The 24637-nt window shown below is 34.9% G+C and overlaps 2 protein-coding genes across 4 annotated transcripts in view; one reads left to right on the top strand and one right to left on the bottom strand.

Annotated features, from left to right (window-relative positions):
- LOC120782483 (autophagy-related protein 16-1) overlaps positions 1–24637 on the top strand; it is a 243578-nt gene that overhangs the window by 25516 nt on the left and 193425 nt on the right. The window lies entirely within an intron of this gene.
- The window catches only part of LOC120782482, a 59239-nt gene that overhangs the window by 1501 nt on the left and 33101 nt on the right, over positions 1–24637 (bottom strand). The window contains exons 4-6 of the mRNA XM_040114779.1: positions 6159–6410; positions 2854–3785; positions 810–1115 (exon numbers count right to left, since the gene is read on the bottom strand). Of these exons, the coding sequence (XP_039970713.1) occupies positions 810–1115; positions 2854–3785; positions 6159–6410 (1490 nt within the window). The remainder of the gene's footprint in view (positions 1–809; positions 1116–2853; positions 3786–6158; positions 6411–24637) is intronic.

The following is a 24637-nucleotide window of genomic DNA, read 5'->3' as shown; positions in this document are numbered from 1 at the left end:
ATCCTACAACCAAATCAAAGTGAGCGTTATTGTCAGTTCTGTTGGCGCCAATGACAGCAACAACTTTGTCACCACATTGCTTATCATTCACCGTTTATGTAGCGGAATTTTTCCCACACGTATACCCTTTACCTACAACCACCTAAAGCGCGATAATCTGTGAAAATAGACACTTGAGCTGTCGCCCGTTATCACATTGGCGCTATCTGCTGCCAAACATGTTGGCTGTCCGCGCCAACAATCGCCAATTGAAGAGCTCACCATATAAGTTTACTGCTTGCAAACGTGTGTGTGTGTGTGTGTGCTGTTGTTGTGACGGCGACTGCTAGAGATATCACAAGCAATTACGTCAACGCTTAACGCCTGAAAGCGCAAAGCGCAACTCGCAGACTGGCCATGAATCGAGTGTGGACAGACGCAACAGTAATCTAACAATCGTCTACTACAACAGCTACGCTAACTACTGGCAACAAAGTAAGCTCCTGCTGCTGCTGCAATTGCTTTGTCTCGCTTGATCATGTCTGGCAATAGCTTATAAATGCCTCTTCATGCGCCATACCAGAGATTAGCACACCTTTTGGCGTTGGCTAATGTGCTGCCTATTGCAGTTCTTGTTGTTGTTGTTGCTGCTGTGGTGATCGTCTTGAATGTCTCGATTGCGTTCGCTGATCGTTGCGCCCTACCTCGATCATCGTCAGTTACGCTTGTCGTCTAAACGTTAGCACTAAGCGCTAGTGCCTTGTGGCAGCTCTATAGTTATGTCTCGTGTTTTGTCTAAGTGTTGCAGTTCGTCTGTCCGCCGTACTTACCAATCGCATTAACACAGTATCCTTGTCCTGCCTCGCCGCTAATGAAAATCGTCTCGTTGCTATCGTAAGCCGTCGACTTGGGCTGTTGTTGTTGCTGCTGCTTATCGAAGCCAAATTTGTCAGTGATCTGAATTGATTGTACCAAAAGCATGTCCTCCTGACTAGGTTTGCTGCTGGTCGTGGCCGCAGTCTCGCGTCTGGTGCGCAGGCGCAATTGTTGTTGTTGGCTGCGCAAGCGCTCTTGCTCCGCCAGCAGTTGTTGTTTGTGTTGTTCATGGCTACTCTGCACAGTACCGGCAAATGTTGCTGTGTGGAAGAGAAAGAAAGAAAAAGGGCGAAAATTAGTAAAACAAAAAAATTCACGAAGCGAATATAATCACCCACTGTGGTGGATATCATTTTTTATTTGCTACCATTTTTTCATCTGTTCAAACTTTTACTATTTGTTATTGTTATAACTGTTGCTGTTGCAACATTGCACTTGTTTGCAACGACAGGTGATAGGTTGCACACCGTTCGTTGTCGTCCGGAATAAAGCGATAAAACAGTAAAGTACCGCCATTAACTTGCACTCTACACCCATACAATCTAACAGAGATAATAGGCGTACAAATGTTGGACTTCCCGTCCCTTCGGACACATTATCTTGTGTTTATTGTTTTTTGCACATTTGCCCAGTGTTTTATTGCACTGTGGCAAAAGGTGAAATTAGCTAGTTGGCCGTGTTAAATTATTGTGGAGAAAGGCCTCATTCTCTAATCAGCATAATTCGCGTTGGTAAATGCGAGCAATGAATAAGTTGTTATTGCCTGTAACTGCCGTTAACCCGAAATGATTTCGTAATTTCGAAATTTTGTGCAAAGTTATTGTGTAATAATGCCTTCATACTGGCAAGGCTTGAACTTTGACGCCTGTAAATTCATTCCGATATTTTTTGTGAAGTTAGGTTAAAAAGCTTTTCTGGAGCTTTTGCTCATTTGTTGTAATAATTCGTTCATATTGGAAATACTTGAATTTTGATCACTTTGTGAGGTTAGGTTAAAAAGCTTTTCTGGAGCTTTTTCTCATTTTTTGTAATATTTCGTTCATTTTGGAAATACTTGAATTTTGACGCCTGTACATGCATTTTGATCTTTTTGTGAAGTTGGGTTAAAAAGCTTTTCTGGAGCTTATTCTCATTTTTTGTAATAATTCGTTCATATTGGCAACACTTGAACTTTGACGCCTGTACATGCATTTTGATCTTTTTGTGAAGTTAGGTTAAACAGCTTTTCTGGAGCTTTTGCTCTTTTGTTTGAGCGTTTGCGCATTTTTTCTACTTTACTTTAATTTTTTATACAAATTTTCTCCCAATCATTCAAAAAACATATGTAAGTGCCATTTGATTAATATAAAGCTAAACTTAATGAAAAAAAGCTCCGTTAAGCTTTTCATTCTCTTTAAAATCGTGCAAAATGTTCTTGCTAATTTATAAAAAGCCTATGATTATTAAAAACATTAATTTTTCTTTTGGTAGATTACGATTAAAAGCTTTGCTGGAGCTTTTATCTATTTTTTGCGCTATACTTTATTACTTGCTAACTAAAGTTTCTTTCAAATACTTTAAATTGTTGACTTTTTATAAATTTATGAACGACATAAAGTCTTAAGACTTATTGAAAAAAGCTCTATGGCGCTTTTAATACTCTTTTGAATTTTGCGAAATGATTTTGGGGTATTAAAAAACCGGCTTAAAAGCTTCGACAAACAATTCATCTTTATCGATATTTATCGTCAAAAGCTTTACTGGAGCTTTTGTTCAGTTTTGGTAATTTGTTATTCAAAATGTGGTTTCCAGACACATTATAATATTGGTATTGCAGAAACTGGCACGGCTAGACTTTCGGGCATGTAGGCAAAGCTTAAAGCTCAAATTTTGTGACAAAACTAGGTTTCTTATACTGACGGCTGCTTTGGAGACTGCAAATCCGACAACCTACCATTAAGCCTAATCTTACATAAACGTATGGATCAAATTAACACCTCGAAGTAGCCTCCGACTCACCTGTTACATTCAAAGAACGTCTCCTGCGTCCATATGATATCAACGACTTGAATTCACCACCAATATCCTCTTGGTCACATTGCACTGGTTCGCATGTCGGCATACATGGTGTGACGAGCGCACGGAATTGTACAACTTCCGAAGAGGGGAATTTGAAAGCATCAAAGTGTGAGAGCAGAATTTTACCAGATAACGAACTCTTATAGATCGGTCCCATAATGAAATGATCCGTAGGACAACCATTCGAATCGATGAGCGTAATTTCAGCATTATCAGTACCATCCATGGCGACCAGCTCGCGTACAAAGATCTCGTAGGGACTGTGTTCGTCGAGTATTTCAAATTTGAGCGCCAAGGGATCACCAACTTCAGCCGAACGCATAACATCGGAACCGTCACGTGACGTGATTTTCATTATCACATTCGGTGAATCGACTATAACCTCTTCACTTAGTGCCGGCTCAATATCACCCTTCACACCCAGATCCACTTCATTCGATACCGACTTGTTGGTCAAGTCATATTGACAGGTAACAGCCAAACCCAAATCAGATGATGTTACAATCGTATCGTGATGTTGTATCACCACATCGTTCATATAACGTCCCGAACCGCTTTGACGTACATTACATTCCAGATCCTGATAGCCCATGCGCAGCTCAAAGTCCAGTGAGTTCTTTACATCGACCGCGCAAGATTTAGGCGAACCCTTGGCATATACTTTGCCGTCGAATAGTTTAGAGGTGCGTATGCGTGCAATCATATCGCCGGCGCCGCATTCGATGGTCACATTGTAGCAGGATGACAGTTCGTAGGTGGCAGCTTCAGGCACTTCTAGGTAGGGATCTTGCACGTCGGAGAGTGTAGCGCGGCTGTGATGCGAAAGACGGCAGACCATATCGCCGGTATCACCATAGTCGTAGGAGTGGCATCTAATGGTAGAAAATGATATGTGATTAGAAAAGTTGTTAATGGTTAATTTATGAGAGAATTCAATTATTCATTTGTCGTCATCTTCGGTAAAACTTAGTCGTCTTAGAAATCTTAAACCTCCTGAAGGCTAGAGAGAGCCTCAAGAACCTTTCTTTCGTCTAAGTTATTATTCCCCCAAGACACTTAGGTTAAACGACTGATCAAAGATCGCACGTGGACTGCTATATATGGTCCTTTGTGAGGTCATATAAATGAAGAACTTTTGTGAAAAGAAGTATGATTTCCAGCCTTACTGAATGGACACCAATAGGGTGAGGGCCGTTAAAAGCCTCTAAACAAAGGAAAGACTAACCTTACTGTGGGAAAGAGATTACTATATATCTTGTGATCGATCATGGGTCGAAAGGGTTTTGCGACAGCGCATATATCGATTGTGACGCAACGCTGGCTAAGCTTCCGCGAAGCCGGGTTATCTAGCAGTAGAGCACAAGAGAATACGGGAGTACCGACCCGCTCCCATTCTACCGACAGCGGTTCTAGGGTGCCTTTTCTGCAAGCTCGTCAGCTTTACCGTTTCCTGCGATTCCTAGCACCCATATCAGTCTTGTTACAAAGACACTCGATGCTATTGATAGCGAGGTTAGGCACTCTTTGACCAGCCCTGAACGTACTGTTAATGAGTTCAAGGCTAGTATCGCGGCTCTGCTATCTGATTGGATGGTCACATCTCTGAAGGAGGCTGCACTCCGGAGCAGTAAATGTATTGCCGCCCTCATGACTGCCAACCTTGGCCTGAAAGATAGTCAGGAAATCATAAACTGGATTTGATGAAGAATTCCTGACAATATACCACGCCATCAGCCTTCCTTCCAAGCTTTGACCCATCAGTGTAAAAGCTCGCTGGCCTTGTTCTTCAACGGCTTCTTCCCACGCAAAACTCCTTCGCCGTTATATGGCTAGAGAAGGAGCAGCCAGAGTTCGGTTGGGCGACTCCATGATCCAAGTGATCCGGTATGTAGTGAGTGCGGATTTCCGAGTGTTCAGACACGTTTTCTTTTAGAAATGCAGACTCACTGCGTCTGATGACCACTTTCGCAGCCATACACCTTTCGGTAATGTCCGTTAAGTGTCATGGTTGGAGTGGACATTAGTGAACTACACATGCTGAACGCCGCCCGTTTAACGCTCTTGAGCTTCTTTGAAAGAGTGGTCTTTTCTAGAGCCCTTTAGCATATAAAGACTCCATAGAGCCAGAGGATCACTTTCGGTATTAATTCCAGCCAATGCGTCCAGTTCGCTGATGGTATGCCTGAGATTTAAGTCAAGTGACTGAAAAGTTTCCCACATTCCTATTACAAGACACTCATAGATTGGAGACGCGTGGTAAAATACGCAGACATTTCATGTTAGTACAAAAGCTAGTCAAGCCTAACTGTCCGCTGTCTCTTCCCACTTAGTCAGCCTTTGAATGACAGCAACATTTGCTCTCATTGATTTAATCTGCTGCCGGCATTGTGCTGCCAATAACCAGAAACAATTGATGGCAGGTATACATTTGAGCTAACAATATAACATGCGCTCCCCCGCTCTCTTCCTCTCTACCTATCCTTCTCTTTTTATGCTACACGGGCATTTAATCTAATCGCCAATCATGAGTTCTCATCGAAATCACATTTCTCTTTCTTGCTAGCAACAAAAAGCCTTGTGAGTTACGTTGCAAGTATATTTGCACCCACTGTGCCCACTAAGTAACCGTTAATAGCCAGCAACATACTTGTTGCATTAATTTGCACACAAACACAATGTCAAGGCAAAAAGTTCCCAGCCAGCGCCGAGTCAAACGGAATTCGTTGTTTTATATTACATGTAGCAGTGCGCCTGCGCAACAACATGCGCCATGCCAACTGATTAAGCAACACTTGTGGGCAACATGTTGCACAAAAAAACAATAGGAGCAAAGCGAACAAGCACAACAAGCATTTGTGGCATGCCAAATGTCATGCTGCTGTTGCATCAAATGTTGACATGCTAATGCAACGGCGCGGCGCGGTGCGGCACGGCGTGTTGCAACGCTAGCCATTTGCGGTAGCGCAGCTGCGGCTTTGCGGCAAGAGATATGCACAGTTTTTGGCCATAATTTGTTGGCGCTGTGCGGCCGCCTACTGCATGTGACAAGTAGTCACAGCGCGTTGACCGCTTTCGGTGGCAGGCAACGGCATATTTGCGCTTCCTTGCTGCTTGTTGCTTGTTGCCTGCGTCTATGTTTTTTCTATGAGTTGTTGTTGTTGTCTTTAGCGTGTTTCGCTGGTATTATAGCCATTGTCCTGCCACATTTACGCTGTCAGTCTGTCCGTTGCGGCTGTCGCACTTACCTGTACGGCGAGTTCAAGCATAAATCACGACACTCATCAATGCTGCCAACATCCTGATACACCGAATCCACCGTTTTCAATATGCGGCCGGACAAGCGTTTGAACTCGCACAATTTATTTGGCTCATCGGCGCAGTTATTCTCCAGATAATCGACAGCATCGTGCGGCTGGAATGCGCCACTGCCGGCCAACGTAATGCGATCCATTTCGGAGAGCTCACAAGTCTGGCTGCTGCGATAATAGTTGGCCGATCTGCAAAACAAAAACAAAAAGGAAAAAATCAGTATGAATACAAATCAAGTTGGTGCTTAGCTGACAGTGTTGCAAGGTAATTTAAAATGGGAAAAAGCGGAAATTGCCGAAGAAATGAGTTATGAAAAACCGCCTTGTTAAGCGAGTTAAGCAAACAAGCTGGTCTTCGCAAGCGTGTCTACTTTGCGCATGCTGTTTGCTCCATTTCAGTTAGTCACACCGCCACTAAACCACCGGCATAGCACGGCACAGCGCAGCACCATTTGCGCGCTCGGAAATTTATCGCACATTAATCTGCCATCGGTGACGTCGCCGTGCTGCTGCAGCTTTCTTCGTTGCACGCTTTACGCGCGGCGATCTAATTCTGCTATTTATGGTATTAACACGGCCGGCAAGCGCTTGCTGGCTGAGTGACTGACTGACAGACGGACAGACGGCGCGCTGTTTGAGTAGGCGAGCGCTTGTGCTTGAATGTGTGGCAAAAGGCTGTGTGCGGCAAGTCGTTGTGTGAATTTTATGCTCGCCTATTGTTGGCACTTTTTATGTGCCACGCTTTGAGTTTTGTGTTAAAAAGCGTAGTGTTTTTTGTTTACCGTTTGGGCGGACGTGGCATGCTTGCTGCGGCAGGTGCAATGCGATGTACGCCCCAATAAATGAGCGCAATAAATAAATGTTGCGAATAAGCGGCGATTAATTCGTCGTTAAGCAGTTAAGTGCAGAAGGTTAATAGATTTAACGCTGCTTAAATTCTAACAGTTTTGTTGCGTTCGTATTTAGGTGCTTGTCATAGCAGGGGCATATCGATTATTTATCGAAACAAACATTATTCGAAAGCTGGTGACTTTCAGTAGTGCTTTGGTGATTTCGCTGTGTTAAGTTATACCCCGTTTTATTAAGTTTCAGAATTTTTAGATTAAAATATTAAAAATAATCGATTATTATAAATGTATCGATTATTATAAAATTATCAGTTATAATGAAATCATTATTTCGATAAACAAGTCGATTACCATAAAATTATCGATTATTATAAAGTTATCGATTGTTGAAATTTTAACTATGGATTATTACAAAATTATCGATTGTTGAAATGATAATCTTTTTAGAGATTACCTTTCTTCAAAATTACTAAAGTGTTTCGCCAGTTTTTATTCTGTTCAGTTTTATAATTCCTTTAATAGTTATCGATTAAAAGTTACAAAACAGTTTTATATTATACTTTGCTTATAACTATATATTAGTTGTTGAATAAATGCAAAAACCTGCCTCTTTTACTTGTTTTTCACCAATGCATATTTTTAAAACATCGATTGAGTAATATGTCGCATTGCTTAAAAATCGATAACAAGTAATTTATCGGAATTTGGAAATCTTGTCTCTTACAAAGATTTAAAATGTTTAAAAATTACATAGTGTTTTGCTCTTTTCCTCTAAATTTTAATAGTTTTTCACATTCAATAGTTATCGATTAGAAATCAGAGATTAGTTTTGAATTCAATTTGTGTTTTATGAATTCAAAAATACCTTCATCTTAAAGTTTTTTCTCATTCTTGATTATTGTTACTGGAAAATTATCGATTTTATGATACTATCGAATTGCTTATTATGTTATCGATCTATAATTAATTCGATTTATTAAATAAATATCTAATTTTCGAATTTTTCTCTTCTTTTTTACATACTAGCTGAAAAAGTTTAAATTTTAATAAATTGTGCGATTAGGTTTTTAAGGATTTAATTGATTTGAAAAACTGTTACAACTGCTAAAGTTATCGGTTAGTTGTAGGTGAAAGGCACTCCATTTTTCTTTTCGAAAATTTTAAAGACCGAAAATAGTTATAATCGATGTTTGATAGTTTACAGATTTTTAGAATAATAATCGATAATTATTAAATAAAATCGATAATTTTAGCTGTACAATCATGTTCTGTATATCTAATCTTTGAAATTGGTTGTTGAATAACTCATTTTGACTAGATAGTAAATTTTTACCAACAAATCGATTAAGATAAAATTATTTCCTTTTATCAATAACCGATTTATAGAATCGATGTGCTTTTAAAGAGTAATCGAAAAATCAATTTTTGCAATATGATGTATTTCTTAGAAAGCAATTGAACTTTGTACAAAATAATCGGCTCACACGAATTAGTTTTTGTTAAGTAATCGATTTTTAAAAATCGAAAATAATCGATTTTTAAATACTAATTTTTTTGAAAATTATAGTGTTTTTGTAAATATTTCTTTTTTAATAATAACAGTTTTGAAAACAATCGATATTTAAGAAGTAATCGTTATTTTAAACAATAAATTTTTTGAATATAGGCGTTTTTCTAATAATAAATTTTTTGAAAATAATCGATTTTTTTTTATAAAATTTTAGCTACTCCAATTTTAAATATTTTCGCTTACAAGTAGGAGTCTTGATTTTAATATCCAGAGATCAGCCTGAAACTTCAGTCACTACAGTTTCAAATATTAACAAATCTTACGTAGCGATTAATAAAACGACGTTAGATGTATTTTCAGTGGATAAGTTTTATTGTGATCCCTGTTTAAGCAAAGCTACTTTAAATTCTTAAATAAATGGCACACAACGGTTTTGTTATATTCCTCTCTACTAAGTAAGTTTGTATTTTAAGAAGAGAGTGTGTGCTATACCCAAAATTATCGATATACTTATGCATTTACGTACGTCTACGCATACGTTTAAATATGGCCAACATGCCTACACCAAAAACAAAAGTCACAATAGTGAAAGGCAAACCAGCAACACCACCGCAATGCACACCAACTGAGCGAGCACCGGGTGTGAGTGTGATCTAATCAACAGATTGGCTGGCTAACAAACGAGCTAAGCCAACTAGATGCAAATACCAAAAGCTGCAGCAAAAAAAGTCGAAAAAACATGACATAACACTGCGGCTGGACCACACGCAATGTTACCTTGCCAACGGCCACTTCGGTGCCACCGGCCGCATTGTGAAGTGCCACCTCAGTAGCCGCAGCCAAGGCGCTGTAATGATACAGATTTAACGCTGCACGAAAAAGCAACAATTTTTAACAAGCTGCCATTGCGGCATGCAGCCTGTGGCATGCAGCAGCAGCTACTGGCAACATTTGGCACATCTAACAATCCCACTGTCGCGGCTAACCGACAAATGCCACAGTCTAACGTTCGCAATAAACATTTTTCATTCGCTCCATTTGTTGCTACCTAGTGTTGGTGTTGTTGTTGTTGTTGTTGTTGTGGTGGTGGATTTTATTTCTTTTGAAGCGCAATTGATACGATTTTGCTAAAGTTAAATTTAATTGACATAAATAAATGTTATTGTCAGTTTGTCTATTTAAGGCGAACGAACGTACGCGAACGAACGCGCTCTGCGGCTTCGGTTTGTGGCACTTGCAGTTGCGAAGGTGAACGTCCTTGCCGCTTGCGCTGTTGTCGCATGTTTTGCATGTGTTTGTTTGCATCGCTGAATGTGTGTTTTGTGGTCAAATGTGTGGTTGCTGCGCGATTTCCTGGAAGCACTCAGTGGCGCTGATAAGCTTAGATGACCACAAGTCAACGGCTTCACGAACGTTCACTCGCACTGAGGTGTTTATACATACATACATATCTGTATTTGTTTGGGAGTGTGTTTGTGTGTGTAGATTTAAAAAATGTACTGCATTGCTTATTGTCTAACAGGTACCGAGGTTGTTGTGCGAAAGACCTCAGTCCAAAGATGGGCGATAGCATTCACTTTGAGGAGCGCATAAAATTCTATGAGTGTGTAGGCCGATTGCTTTTAATGGATCAACATGCGAGCATTTTGGGTTTCTGGAGTTAGTGTAACGAAGTCAAAAGTCATTGTTATGTGTTATTCTCGCAAGCTGAACTCAAAAAAATTAACAGTTTTTAGAACGATTTTTTTAACAAGTTTTTGTTATGAATTATTTTGTTAACTTTTTTTAATAACTATTTTTTTGTTATAAAAATATTTATTCTTTACTGTGCGCTTTCGCAAAATTATCGATTTCGATATGTCATAAATTTTCTATAGCTTTAAAATTTGTAAGCTATGTTGGTGGGCTTATTTATTTAATTAAAATTAAATATTTATCGATTTACGAGGGTAACATATTTTTATTCTTCCGACTATGTTAAAATTATCCATCACCATATTTATAATTTACGATGATTTAAAATTTTATCGAGTTATCGGTTTATCGATTTTTTTTCATTTTTTATTTTCATTAGATTTTTATCTATTTATCGGTTTTTCGATATATTTATGTTTATATTTATGATGCTTTACAATTTTATCGGGTTATCAGTTTATCGATTTATAGAGTTCTTTCATATTTGAAGATTTTTTTAATATCGATTGGTTTTTTTTAAATTTATCGGTTTTGCGATTTATTTATGTTTGTTTTTACAGTGCTGTAAAATTTAATCGAGTTATCGGTTTATCGATTTTTCGGACTATTTGTTTTTTCATTTTTAACGATTTGTTTTTAATCTTGATTGGATTTTAACTTATTTATAGGTTTTTAGATTTATTTATGTTAACCTTTCAACATAATTACTGACTTTTTAACCATGTAATAATGTTGGTGGTAAGTGTTCGATTTATGCAAAATTACTAAAAATATACAAGTGTGAAAAATTACTAAATTTGATATATCGTTTATCAATTCAATCGATTATCGATATAATCGTTTATCAACACACTCGTTTATCGATAGAACTGTTTATCGATATCTTGCACATGGTCTTTTAGTTTTTTATTTTTGATGTTTTTTTGATAATATATCGATAATTAATAACATTTTATTTAAATATATCGGTAATAGTTATCGAATTTGCGGCACAAATATGTATTGTGTATCGCATTTGTTTATTGTTCGGGTACATTCTAAATTTTTCAATAAAAATACCAATTTTTCAGCCATTCTTTATGTATGTAAAGTGCTGATATGATGTTTTTAGATATGAACAAGTAATAAAGTTATCGATTTTTGTAATTATTGGGTTTTATCTTAAGAGACTTACTTACTTAAGCACAATTACTATTATTTAGAACGAAAATGGTTATACTGCAAATGAGCATTATTGTCTACAAAATTCTCGGTGTTAAAGAGTTTAGAGTAACACAATGTGAATGTACCCCTATCGTACTAATAGCTAATAGAATATTTTGCTCTTGAGAGAGATATTATTCAAAGATATTATCTAAAGTTCCATAACTTGTAAAATCGTAATAACGAAAAAAATATTAATTTATCGATTTCAAGTTATCGAAAAAATCGATATATCGACATTTTTTATTGCAACATATTAATTATTTCATGATCGTATGTAGTTATAGCAAATTAACGTCAAAGATGTAACAAACTTTATAAAAAAAAGAAAATTATCGATAAAATATAATCGAAAAAGTGAAAACTACGAATTTCGACTAAAATTCTTTTTTGTACAAGGCACATACATACATATGTATATAATAATTTATCTATATATATATGTAAATACTTACTCTTGAGACAGGTGTTGTTTACAATAGCTAAATTTCTATGAATTGCAAAATTGAAATAACGAGAAAATATTAATTAATCGATTTTCAGTTAGCGAAAAAATCGATAGTTTTTAAAGCAGCACATTAATTATTTCACGGTCGCATGTAGTTATAGCAAATTAGCGTTCAGACATGTAAACATTTTTAGAAAAAGAAAATTATCGATAACATATAGATAATCGAAAAATTGAAAACTACGAATTTTAATAATTTTTGTGCAAGACATGTCTATAGGCAAATAAACGATTAAGTAAAGAAATCGATAACCGTTTCGATAAATATGAGAAGAAAAATATATCGAATTGCAATATTTGAAATATTAAAGAAAAAAAAACAAATTAATTTATATTTTTGTCTTCTTTGGTCGCTATCGGTGAATTTTTTCAGTTTTAAGAAGTAATAAAAAATATTGCTCAAACAGTTATTATTCTGCCATTAGTAGTACCCTAAAAAATAGGTACACATGCACGTTCAAAAACAGGAAACAGAATCGTACAACACAAACAGCTAAGAAAATCGCAAATTACAGTGTCAGCCACAATTTGTTGCGTGCGTACAACTTATTTTGCTGCTGACCGTCAGACCGGCTGGCTTGTTGTGATTGAACCGAGCTATTGACTACCAGTTCACACGTAAACGTAAACAACAACAAATAACAGCAACAGAAACATTGTACGCGCAACTAATTTCGAGTTAATTATAAAGCAGTCTGCAAATACCGTTACTTTGTTGTTAGCTTGTCTAGTTGTATATGTGGTAGTGGAGCGTCGAAGCGTGCACGCAATGGACGAGACCGCTCAGTCAATCGTCCTGCCGACACGAATGAACGCAAACACCCGCCCATTTTATGTAATAAACAAAAACAATACAAAGCAGCAACAAAAACAAGGCACAAATTGTAACACAACCCACGATACAAATTGCCATTGATGACCGCTTGTGGTTCTGGTGTTTGTGGTGGTGGTGGCTGATGCTGCTGTAGCAGCATGTGTACAACATTCGAATAACGGAAGCGCGCATAATCACTACGTGGCATGATTTAGGTATGTGGCTGCGACTGCGGCTGCGCATGCGCAACAAATCAAATGAATGCGGCGCACGCAAACGCAATAACGCGAAAGAAATTTGAAAAATAGCAAAAAATAAAACAACAACAATAATCTTATTGCGCAATTTTGCCAATGCCAATGCAGCCAACAACATCATTAGCGCTGCCGCCACGCTTGCCACTACCACTTTGTTATGGTAGACGCGGCTGCGCAGCATTCGAATTCGTTGAGTGTGGCGCGCATGCGCACTGCATGCTAATCTCTACGGCGGCTCCTTGCACACAGGCGCCTTGAAAAAGTCGATCACTCAGCGATATTCAACAATGTTGTCAGCACAACGAGAGCCATCCATATGTATCTAACGTTCATCAATTGGTTCGAACGTGATTCGTAATCCTTGTGAAGAAATTGCGCACATTTTGTTGTTGTCGTTGCAACTCGTTCGCATGCAATTTAATTAGATTAGATGGGGTTTGAAAGAAGGCGTTGCTTTTTCTTAACGCAAAACATTTCCGCATCTTTAGTAGCTGGATTTTAACACGCAATTGTGGCGTACATACACACACATACACGCACACATACAAGCATTTTAAATTGAATTAAATTGCGAATGACTTCACTTTGTTGTTGGTGCTTGTTGCAGTTATAGTTGATCTCATATCATATTCGCCGATCGCTTTCAATTATGCAATCGTTATGCGTGACTGAGAAACGCAGCGGCTTTGGCATGCATAACTTTATAGCTTTAGCAAAGTCAGGGTTGCCTCAATTAAGCTCATCCTTCCTGTTGGAACCAGTATTGAAATTGATTTTTGTTTTTTTAATTAACCAAGTATATAGAATATTTTGGAAGATTTTTACGCGTTGAATATTAATATTTCCTTTTACATTCCAAAATAGCACGCCAAAAACTATGCTTTAATATTTTTTAATATTAAAAAATTGTTATCAATAGCGTCCCTTTTGTTGTTGTAGTGGCATTAAACAAATTTTATTTCATAAGTTGCTCAGTTGACACTCCATAAATGCTAGTCTCTTCCCTTATTTCCCCCAAAATACCTCTCATCAAAAATTTGTTGCCTACCTTTTGGCGTGTTCACATAATTACTTGAACCAAAAAAATACATTTTAATATAATATATTATTTTGAACGAGATTATGATTTTATAGTAAAAGAAGGAACACATAATAAAGATATGATAACAACTTTTTCTATGCAGATAACTTTATTTAAACACTTAAATTTTTTTAAAGCGATTTATTCAAAATATTTTAATTTAGAGAAAAATCCGCTGTATAATTTTTTTTTAATTAAATAAATCTCAAACCCATTTGTGGTATATTTTTAATTTGTTTTTTATATTTTTTTATTTCTTTTTTATTTTTTTTAAATTTTTAATTTTTTTTATTTTTTTATTTTTTTTATTTTTTATTTTTTTTATTTTTTTTATTTTTATTATTTTTTTTTATTTTTTTTATTTTTTTTTTTTTTATTTTTTTTTTATTTTTTTATTTTTATTTTTTATTATCAAGAAAATTTACTTTGTTCAGATCGCTATTGATTTATTTTACCAAAGAACCATTTGGACTACTTTTGGTTTGTGCAAAATTGACGCATGACTGATAATTAGTCAATATGGCATTAATAGTTCGCCGCAATTACTTAATCACAGTCGAAATCTCAATTCTATTTGAGTCTGCAATTAGGCAAAGCACGAACCTATTATGTATTGTGTCGAAATATCTAGACAAAAATCGATAAATCAAACAAAAATCATGGAAATCACGCTGGCAAGTGACTGTTTGTCAATTATTCATGCTTGTAGAGAACTTATTAAGAGCGAGACAAGTTGAAACATTTTGTAGAGCAAAAAAATATAATTTTTATTATTATTAGAACATTTGTGAAAGCAGTTGTGTAATTAGCCGTGAAATATATTTCTAAGCAGCAGAAATGAAAAAAAATATGTTTCTATAGTACCTACATATGTATGCATTAATATGAATACTCATACAAGTTTTTGTATGTATCTACATTATATTCTTCATCAAAATCGTTTAATGGTTATAAATAATTTTTTCCTTGTTTATCGTTCTTGATTAGTATTCATCATACTCGTAGATCACTGATTTATAGGCATGCCATTAATTAAGGTTCAGCTGATATGTTTGATAAATGATTTATTACTTAAAAAAACTAATTTGTAAAACGATTAGAGCATATTTATTTAAGTAATTTAGAATTTTGGTAAATAATTTATGAGATCTAACAATGTTTAGGTTAGCGTGCAAGACGGAAAATATATTTTTACATATTTAAACAAGTAATTACTTGTACAATCATTTTTAGTGGTAAAATGTATCGATAGAATTCATCGATAAAATTTGTTGATAAAAGTCGATTAAAAATAATCGATAAAATTATCGATGACAATAATCGGAAATACATTAAAAAAATCACTTTACTGTGACTGCTAAATTTAAAATTACTAGCTAATTAAAAAATTAAGGGAATGATCACGACTACAAATTTTCTGGCATAATTTGTTCATTTAAAATTGCTAAAAGTTCAAAAAATAAATTCAGTGAATTATTTACTAAAATTGAAATTTATTTTTGGAATTTCAATGGAATTTGTCTACAAGTGGAAGCAAAAAATATGATAATTTCTGCAACGTAACGAAAGTTTTGAAAAAGTCGATAAAAATATATCGTGCTCTAAAATATAAATCGATAATTTGCCGTAAAGGGGAAACAACATAAATCTTTTAATGAAATCCATAAAAAAACAGATCGAAAAACAAAATTTTTGAAGTTGGAATTTATCGATAATCAAATAATTGAAAAATATAAAAAAAAATATTATTATACTAGTACATAAAGCGCTTAAACAAATCCATAAAAAAACACAAATCGGAAAACAAAATTTTCAAAATTGAAATTTATTGATAATAAAATAATCAAAAAGTATAAAAAAATTATTATTATACTAGTACATAAACCGCTTAAGCAAAACAATAAAAAAAAACTAATCGAAACACAAAACTCTTAATATGTCGATAATAAAATAATCGAAAAAAAATAAAAATTGAGTATTATGCTAATACATAAATCGTTTAAACCCATCAGTAAAAAAAAAAAACAAATCGAAAAATAAAGTTTTAAAGTTGGCATTTATCGATAATCAAATAATCGAAAAATATAAAAAATGATTATTATCCTAGTACATAAATCGCTTAAACAAATCGAAACACAAAATTCGTAAGTTATCGATAATAAAATGATCGAAAAATAATAAAAAAAATAATTTAGTACCACATAATCACATAAATACCTTAAATAAATCAATGAAATACAAATCAAAGTACTAATTTTTAAAATCGGATATTATCGATAATAAATTAATCGAAAAAAATTGAGTATTATATCAGTACCTATGCAACGTGAAATCAAGCTAGTTAATGGCTAGAAAGGTCTTAAAAACTAACACCTCTAAGACATCTTCTATGCTCACATCTCTAACAAAAAGCAGCATAGTGCCTATAACATGAACTTCTTGCTATTTTCGCGTGATTTATAGTTTAAAAGCTAAGTGAATAATTTTGCCACGCTTAGAATAATAAAATAATAAAACAACAGTAATAATTTGAAAAGCATGTGGCGCATGCGCACAATTCGCAACGCTCTGTTGTCCGTTTGTAAATCGCTCAGCTGGATGGCGCAACAAAGTACAGGCTACAGTTGAGTATAATTGCGGTGCTGATGGCTGAGGTGTGAATTTGTAATGATTTATTTGCAATTCAGCAGACAGCTGGTAGGCGGCGTTTACCGCGAGCCAAGCGCATGCGCACAGAGCGTTAACCGTTCGCTGTTTGTTTAGCTGAGTTGGAACTTTTCTACACAATTTTTTTTATTTTTTGCAATCTTTTTCGTTACTTTATCACTTGATCTCCTCAGTTTCTTTTATAATTTTGCAGCACCCCCGCGCCGTGGCCACAGCGCCGGCGCAACGCGCTGCCGGACAAAGCAATTATCATTAGGTTCAATATTATTTCGCATTTACAAGCGTCTCGCTCGCAGCCAATTATATTTTGACACATGCTACGATATGTGGCAAGCATATTGCATGCAACACGCGCGCGCTTCATATGAAAAATTCCTAGCCGCCTCCGTTTAAGATGAATTGAATTTTTATACAAGTACATATATGCGTGTATGTATGTTTGTATTTACTGCTTTTATAGATGAGTGTGTGAGTGTGTGTGCGCGCGCGCACCAGTTGAAACGGCATGCCCGGCAGGTCAGCGCGCTCAAAATGTCTCAGTTAATCATTATGCGCATATAAAATACTGGCGCAGCAATAACAACAACCTACAAGTGCAATGTTGCAATACTGCAACAACACCGTTGCATAAAGCAAACGTACAGCTTGCAACATGATATAAACGCGCATGCGCAGACATACAGACTTTCGCGCTGCCTTATAATTTATTGATTTTGTTTAATAACGAGCATTTGAGTGGCTATGTGTGTGTGTGTGTGCCTGCTCCAAATGCCGCGCGCCTGCGCTGCTCGCAAGCATTAAAAGCTTCCTTTTCTATTGCGTCTGCTTGCAGCCGATCGTGCAACAAGTGTTGTGATCAATTGCTTTACAACATCACAATTGCAGCTGCAACAGAAATAGCAATAGCAACGCAACAACAAAAACAGAGTCGCTTGATGGCAGCCATGAAATATTAGTTTGGCGCAAGATGCCAACACTCTGTCGCTCGTTAGGCAAGCGCTGGCTGCATATGCGCGCATGCATGCGTTTGTGTGTGTGTGTGTGTGTTTATGAATGAGCTGGCATTGACTTTCTACTTTAGTTGAATCGGTGCAACGCTGCGGCAGGTGTGTTCGCACTTTGCGCCTGCGCGCCACTGTCTTTTGCTTCCGCTTCCTTTTGCCCTGCGGTGTGGCACGCAATGTGCGGCAGGTGAGATTTATGTGTTGCAACACGTTTAGGACAAGTGTGCAAAAATAGCAAACATAATGGAAACCGAGCAAATCCAATGAAATAAGATATAAAATAATAATCAATCTTGCAATGCACAGAAGGTGCGGCGACAGCTGCCAGCCGCCACACGCTTGGTGTGTAGTAAATAGACAACTTGCTGTTGTTGTTGGGGGATTTCATGTTTGAAATGCCCGCTAAAAGTGATCTCTTATTATATGAAAATGGAAAAGTGAGTGAAGTAACTTGTAAAAAAAGAGAAATACAGGGTGCTAAACTCATATTATAAAACATAAAAGGAAGTAGTGGTAAGAAAGACCGTTATTCAAGGAAATTTGAAACACTTAGATATATGAATATAAATTTATAACCTGAACAGGGTATATTAAGTTTGCCGCGAAGGTGCAACATCCTGTAGGCTCTCTGTCTATATATACGCGACTTAGTACCTGAGGTTTTGTGATATCGACTTGAAATTTAGTATACGCCTTTTTCTTCACAAGAAGCTGCTCATATGTCGGAACGATCAATACCGGATCACTATAGCATATAGTTGTCATACAAACTTCATAATCGGATCCAAGTGCTTGTATGTAAAACTTTTTCATTTGACAAGATATCTCCACGAAATTTGGCATGTGTTATTGCCGACAGCAAAGCTGCAATATCCAAACAAGTTTTTTATATCGGACTTATATAACATATAGCTGCCATACAAACTCAACGATCAAAATCAGTTCCTTGTATGGAAAACTTTTATTTGGAGATCTTCACGAAATTTGGTGCGGATTACTGTAGTTGAGGTTAAATATTCAAGCGGCTTCTTTGAAAAATGTCGTATTATGTTAAAAAAAAACTAACCCATAAAATGATGCATTGCAATAATTTTGGTAATTTAGAATTTTTGTGAATAATCTATGAAATTAACCAGAGTCAACATTGAATGTCAGCACAGATGAACTTCTTTATTAAAACAAGCAAAGCTATTTAAAAACATTTTTTAATCAAAATACATCGATAAAAAACTATGAAAATTATCGGTAAAAATCGAAAAATTTATCGATACACATATCGATGCAAAAAAGCCGACCACAAAGTTTTAAATGTCGATTATTTGCAGAAATGTCTTTTTGAAAAAGCTAGAAAAAATATAATAACAACAAAAACGCGTCTTTTTTTATTACCAACTATACGGGCCCGATGCTTGTTGGGATTTATTCCAATTTTTTTCGTTTACAGATGAACTTCGCTATTAACACAAGCAATGTTATTTAACAACATTTTTTATCGAAGAAAATTATCGATAAAAATCGATGAAAATAATCGATGCAAAATAGTCGATCACGTAGTTTTGAATTGTTTGATGGAATTTCTTTTTGAATCAACTAGAAAAAATACACGTTTTTGTGTTATCTACTATTGGGGCTCGATGCTTTTTAGAGATATTTTCCAACTTTTTCGAGAATATCATCAAATTTCAGACAAATATTCGCTGTACATAGTATACATTCCTCTAACAGCAGAAGAGATAGGAGCAAAATATTCAAAAAGATGATTAAATAGATACATTTCCTCCACCCAAAAAAATATGCCAAAACCATGTTTTTAAAGGGAAAATTGCTTGGAATTATTCTGCTATCAACGTACTCCTTTCTCGGTAGCCAATCTTTTCTCGTTTTTGTCGTTAATTTCGCATTTTTTTGGTCAAGAATGCACTTCCAATTTTATTTGCTGCTTTATTGCCAGATATGAGTTGCCAAATGCTCCCATGCTGTGCAATCAGCAATTTCGCCGTAATAAAGATGCTTCTATGTCTTTATCAAAACGCTGCATACATACACACATACAAGCATACAAGCATCGTTGCCAAAAAGTACTTTCTGTGCGCCCTTTTATTCTTCTCAGCAATTATGTTGTTGCGCTTACTTCTTTCCTTTATGCGCATTCATACACATGCATGTTTGTATGTATTTGCTGTTGTTGCCACAACCTCTAATACGTATATAAACCGCGCATTGCTGCCTTAATGACATAAATTAAGCAGCAGAGCCCTTTAATGGCTGCACATTTGTGTGAAACAAGTTTGGATTTTCGGTAATTTTTGGCGTAATTTGCTTTCTGGATTTTCGCAGAATTCGGCGGTTCTTTCTGGGCGTGTTTAATTGGCTGCGAAGAATGCTTTTTAATGATTTCTTTCGTGTTTTTTGTTATTAAAATTCCTTTGCCTTGTTATGCTGCATCAAAAAAACTACTGAACATTTTTGTTTGGAAGTGGTTGGGGTCAATATTATTTGATAAGTAGGTTTATGAGTTTGGAACATAAGTAGATTAAAATTTTTTTAATTTTTGAAAAATGCTTAGCCAAGCCTGGAAAAAATTCTTTAGCCAAATTTGATGCCAAATTTTTATTTGAAATTTTTTTCTGATTGTTTTTTTTTTGTTAATATTTGATATAAATTAATTAGTGTCTTTGAAGTCCACATTGTCATATACATATGCATGTGTATATATAAGTTATTTACTTTTAAAAATGTAACATTTTATTAAAATTTGTTTACATTTTTTTTTTTTCAAACTCAAAATTATTTCATTCGAGTTATCGATAAAAATCGATAAAAATAACGACGAGAATTAATCGATTGCTTCAAGACAATAAACATAAATTAATTCTTAAAAATGTTTTTTAAGTCCACAGCGTAATGAATACATATATCTCATTTTTTTATATGATAAAGATATTTAGAAATTATTTATTTTTTTTAAATATGGCAATTTATTTTTTTACATATCTTTTCAAAATCAAAATTTATTTATTAAATATGTACACTGTATTCAGTTAATTGATTTTAAGTTATCGATGAAAATCGATACAAATATCGATGAAAACTAGTCGAATATAAACCTATAAATAATATTTGAGTTATGTACTTTCTTTTGGAAAATATATTTTTTTAAATTTAATTAGAAAATATTATTTATATTCAGTGAATTTATTTCATGGAAACTATACCAAATTAAAAGTTTTTAAAAATCAGAAGTCGATTTATTCTATTATATACAATGTATATTGAATTACTTCATTCCAAGTTATCGATAAAAATCGATGAAAATAATCGATACAAATATCGATGAAAATTAATTGAAAATAAAGCTTTAAATATTACATAATTGAAGTACTTTCTTTTGGAAAATATTTTTTTTTGTACAAAATTTGAAAAAATATAACTCATAATCGGTGACTTTATTTTATGGAAACTACTTAAAATTTAAAAAAAATTTTGTTCTTTGATTTCTCAATTTTTTCTCATTTAGTTTCTGTATTGAAATATTTGAGCCATTTTATCTTTTTAAAATTTATTCTCCAACATTTTTGGAACAGCTGGCAGCCTTGCTTACAAATATTTTTTTATTAGAATCTTTTTAAAGCGCTTTATTTAAGCCTTAAGTGTGCCAAATTTCAACATTTTATTCACATTTTTTATATACTTGCATACAATTTTCAAACAAGTGGCAACCCTTTTCATAAGATTTTTTCGATTGTCAGCTTTTCAAACCTCTTTAATTTAATAGCTTTTTATATAGTTTTTTATATCAAAATTAAATTGAATTGAAATATTTATAAAAGGGTGGTAACACTGTACTTTTTGACTGTTTTAAATAGTAACGATTCTGCAGCGAAAATATTGCAATGTAATTTATTTTTATGTACCAAAGAATTATTTTATAATATCTTTTTTAATGATTTTATTGTTATTATAATGCTAATTTCTTTTGTATTTTTTTTTGTTTTTTAATATTCTTAATATTCTTATTAGTTTAATATTTATATTATTATTTTTAATATTTTTTTTATTTATTTATAAATATTATTTTTATCACTATTTTCCTATGCAATAACTTTTTCTTATTAACTTATTTTGTTATTCGAATTTTTAGTTTATATTGTATTTAATATTTTTTGTCTTATTTTTTAAATGTTTTGAACATGTTTAACTTCTGTTTTTATTTAACATTTAATATTCTTTCAATTTTTTATGTTATTTCAGATATTTTTTCCATCTGTTTTATTTATCCTTTTATCAAAATGTTGTGTTTGAGATTTTTTTGTATTAAAAATTGATTTTTTTGTGTCTTAAGTTTTGTATATTAGTGCTTCTATTGCTTATATATTTTTTATTTATTGTAACTTAATTTTTTTTTAAATTGAATTGCGTTGCTTAGTTTGTTCAAGTTCGTTTCTTAAGTCTTTTATACCCAATCAAAAGCTTCACTGACAACTCCCAATAAATAAATATGAAGAGCAAATCACTCGAAATATTTCATGATCAATTAGCAGACATTTTCCCTCCATTATTTTTCCAAATTTGCTACGTCCACCATATTTCATACTAATCACCACAACACGCGCCAGAAGGCACCACCCATCGCATTGTCAAAAAGAGCAAAAAAAAAAGCAACAAAACCAAAAAAAGAAATAATATTGGAAACGGTTACATAATTGTAGAATGTAGAAACATTGCAAATAAATGCAACTAATGGATTTTCATGGTCGATCAGCAATTTTCATGCTTATCAAATTATATAAGAAAATGATTTTATGTAATACTCGTAGCTGGCAACTCAACTGACTCCTACAGCTTGGTGGCAGCATGCCAGCGGACATAATAAGATCTCTATTTGGCTTGCAGCGTTGCTAATCAAAGCAATTTAAAATAGCGCAGTAACATGTTGCAACTATTGCGCAAACAACAAGAAAAACAATTGCAACAACAACAACAAATATCAAAATTGGCGAAAACAAACAATAAAAAATGCAAAAAACAACAAAACAAAATAGAATAATAGCAAAAAAAAGAAACAAATTACAACAACTACAAACAGTTAAGTTAAGAGTAATGGCTTTTGCAACTGTTACGAAAGGCATAAAGCACACTCCTGCACCACGCCACCGAACAAACGTGACTTTCACGAAAGTTGAAAATTTTGCGGCAAGACAAAAAATGCTTGCCTACTCATACACTCGTATGCAGAGGTATGAGTGTGTGTGTGTCTGCAATGCAACAAAGACGGTCGAATTTTCGGTTGCAGCAACTGCAACCCTGCCAACTTGCTGCAGTATTATTATTAGTGTTGTTGCTGCCGTCGTCTATTACATATTTAATAAATAACGGTTGTTGTTGTTAGTTTTGGTTTTGGTCGAGAAATGAGAAATTTTCAATTTGGCGCCCAATTCGCTTATTTGCTTGGCGATTATTTATTGTATAAAAGTTTGTTGCTGTACTTGTTTGTGTGTATGTGTGTATGTGTATCTTACTCCATTTCAGTGCTAATATTATTTATTTTTTACTGTTATTTTTTGTTGGTCAGCGAAAGGTGGCTCGGACTTGGATAATGATCGAATAGTTATTCGTTTGTGTTGTTGTTGAACTTCTCTCCACTTGTTATTCCCACTCTGCGCCCCTTTTACCCTGTTACAGCCTCCTATTTGTTCATTTTGATTGCTTAGCATTGTTATTGTTGTTGCTGGTATTATTATCGCTGCGATTAAGTACGTTATATAACAGTTAAGCCACAGTTTTTTTTCTTTCGCTCTCTCGTTCTTTGTCTTGCCAAATTTGTGCGCTTCGCCTAACCTGCAAATTGTGGGTGGCTCAATTGCTTTTTTATCGGAAAATTTTCAATTAAAATTCATTGGCGTGGGCGCAGAGTGCAAGCGAGGGCATGTGGTGTGGCCTGGCGTGGCCGTTCGATTAGCCGCTTGTTTGTTGTCTGCCTGCCTGGTGGAGTGGATCGCTGACTCTGCTTTGCTGGCATGCTTGCCGCCTCGTTGACCGCAGCGTTCGCTGGCCGATTGTTGTGATTTCGGCGATTGTATGCCGAGATATTATTGGCGAATTTTCGTACTCATTTTGTGGTTTTTATTACTTGAAAATTAGTTTTGGTTTAATTTTTGTGGCATGTCAGACATTGTGTTTGCTAATTGCGCTAACTGTAGCACAAATTGGCGGAGAAGTGTTGCGATAAAAAATTAAATTATGAAATTTGCTTGGAAGATGTGATTACAGAAGGAGTGGCATGTGGTCCAGCTGGTGTTGTTGTTGCTGTTTATCAAAATAATTGTTAATCTAATTCTGTATTATTTATGATGGCAATAGTGGTTTTGTTTCGTCTGTTAGCGTCAGGGAGAGATTTTGGAGGATATCAGGACTCAGTACATTTTGGTGAATATTTTGGATATGAAGCGGTTATATTTTGGGTATTAATGCTGGATTCGTATCAAAATACCTGAATCTTATGCAAAATCGACGTCGAGTAGAGGAGGCATAATAGAAGTTTGACAATTACGCTAAGGTGCCTGCATTTTCCAAAAGCATCATTGCTGGTGACGAGACTAAACTATCCAACAATGTAATGAATGGCGCTACAGAAGTTAGCCGAATCCGATATAACTAAATTTCATTGAAAGCCATTTCAGCGAAAGCTTAGAAGAAGTGCATGGTAAGCTAACCATTGGATTAAGCGTTCTATACTTTTCTTCCTTGGAGGTAGTACTTGCTACACACCAACCTCTTTTTGAAACATTTCGGACCACCAGCCCATACACAAGGCTTTAAAAACTTCCAA

This window comes from Bactrocera tryoni, chromosome 1 (assembly GCF_016617805.1).
Source record: "Bactrocera tryoni isolate S06 chromosome 1, CSIRO_BtryS06_freeze2, whole genome shotgun sequence".
Taxonomy (NCBI): Eukaryota; Metazoa; Arthropoda; class Insecta; order Diptera; family Tephritidae; genus Bactrocera; species Bactrocera tryoni.
This window is presented reverse-complemented; position numbering and strand designations above follow the sequence as displayed.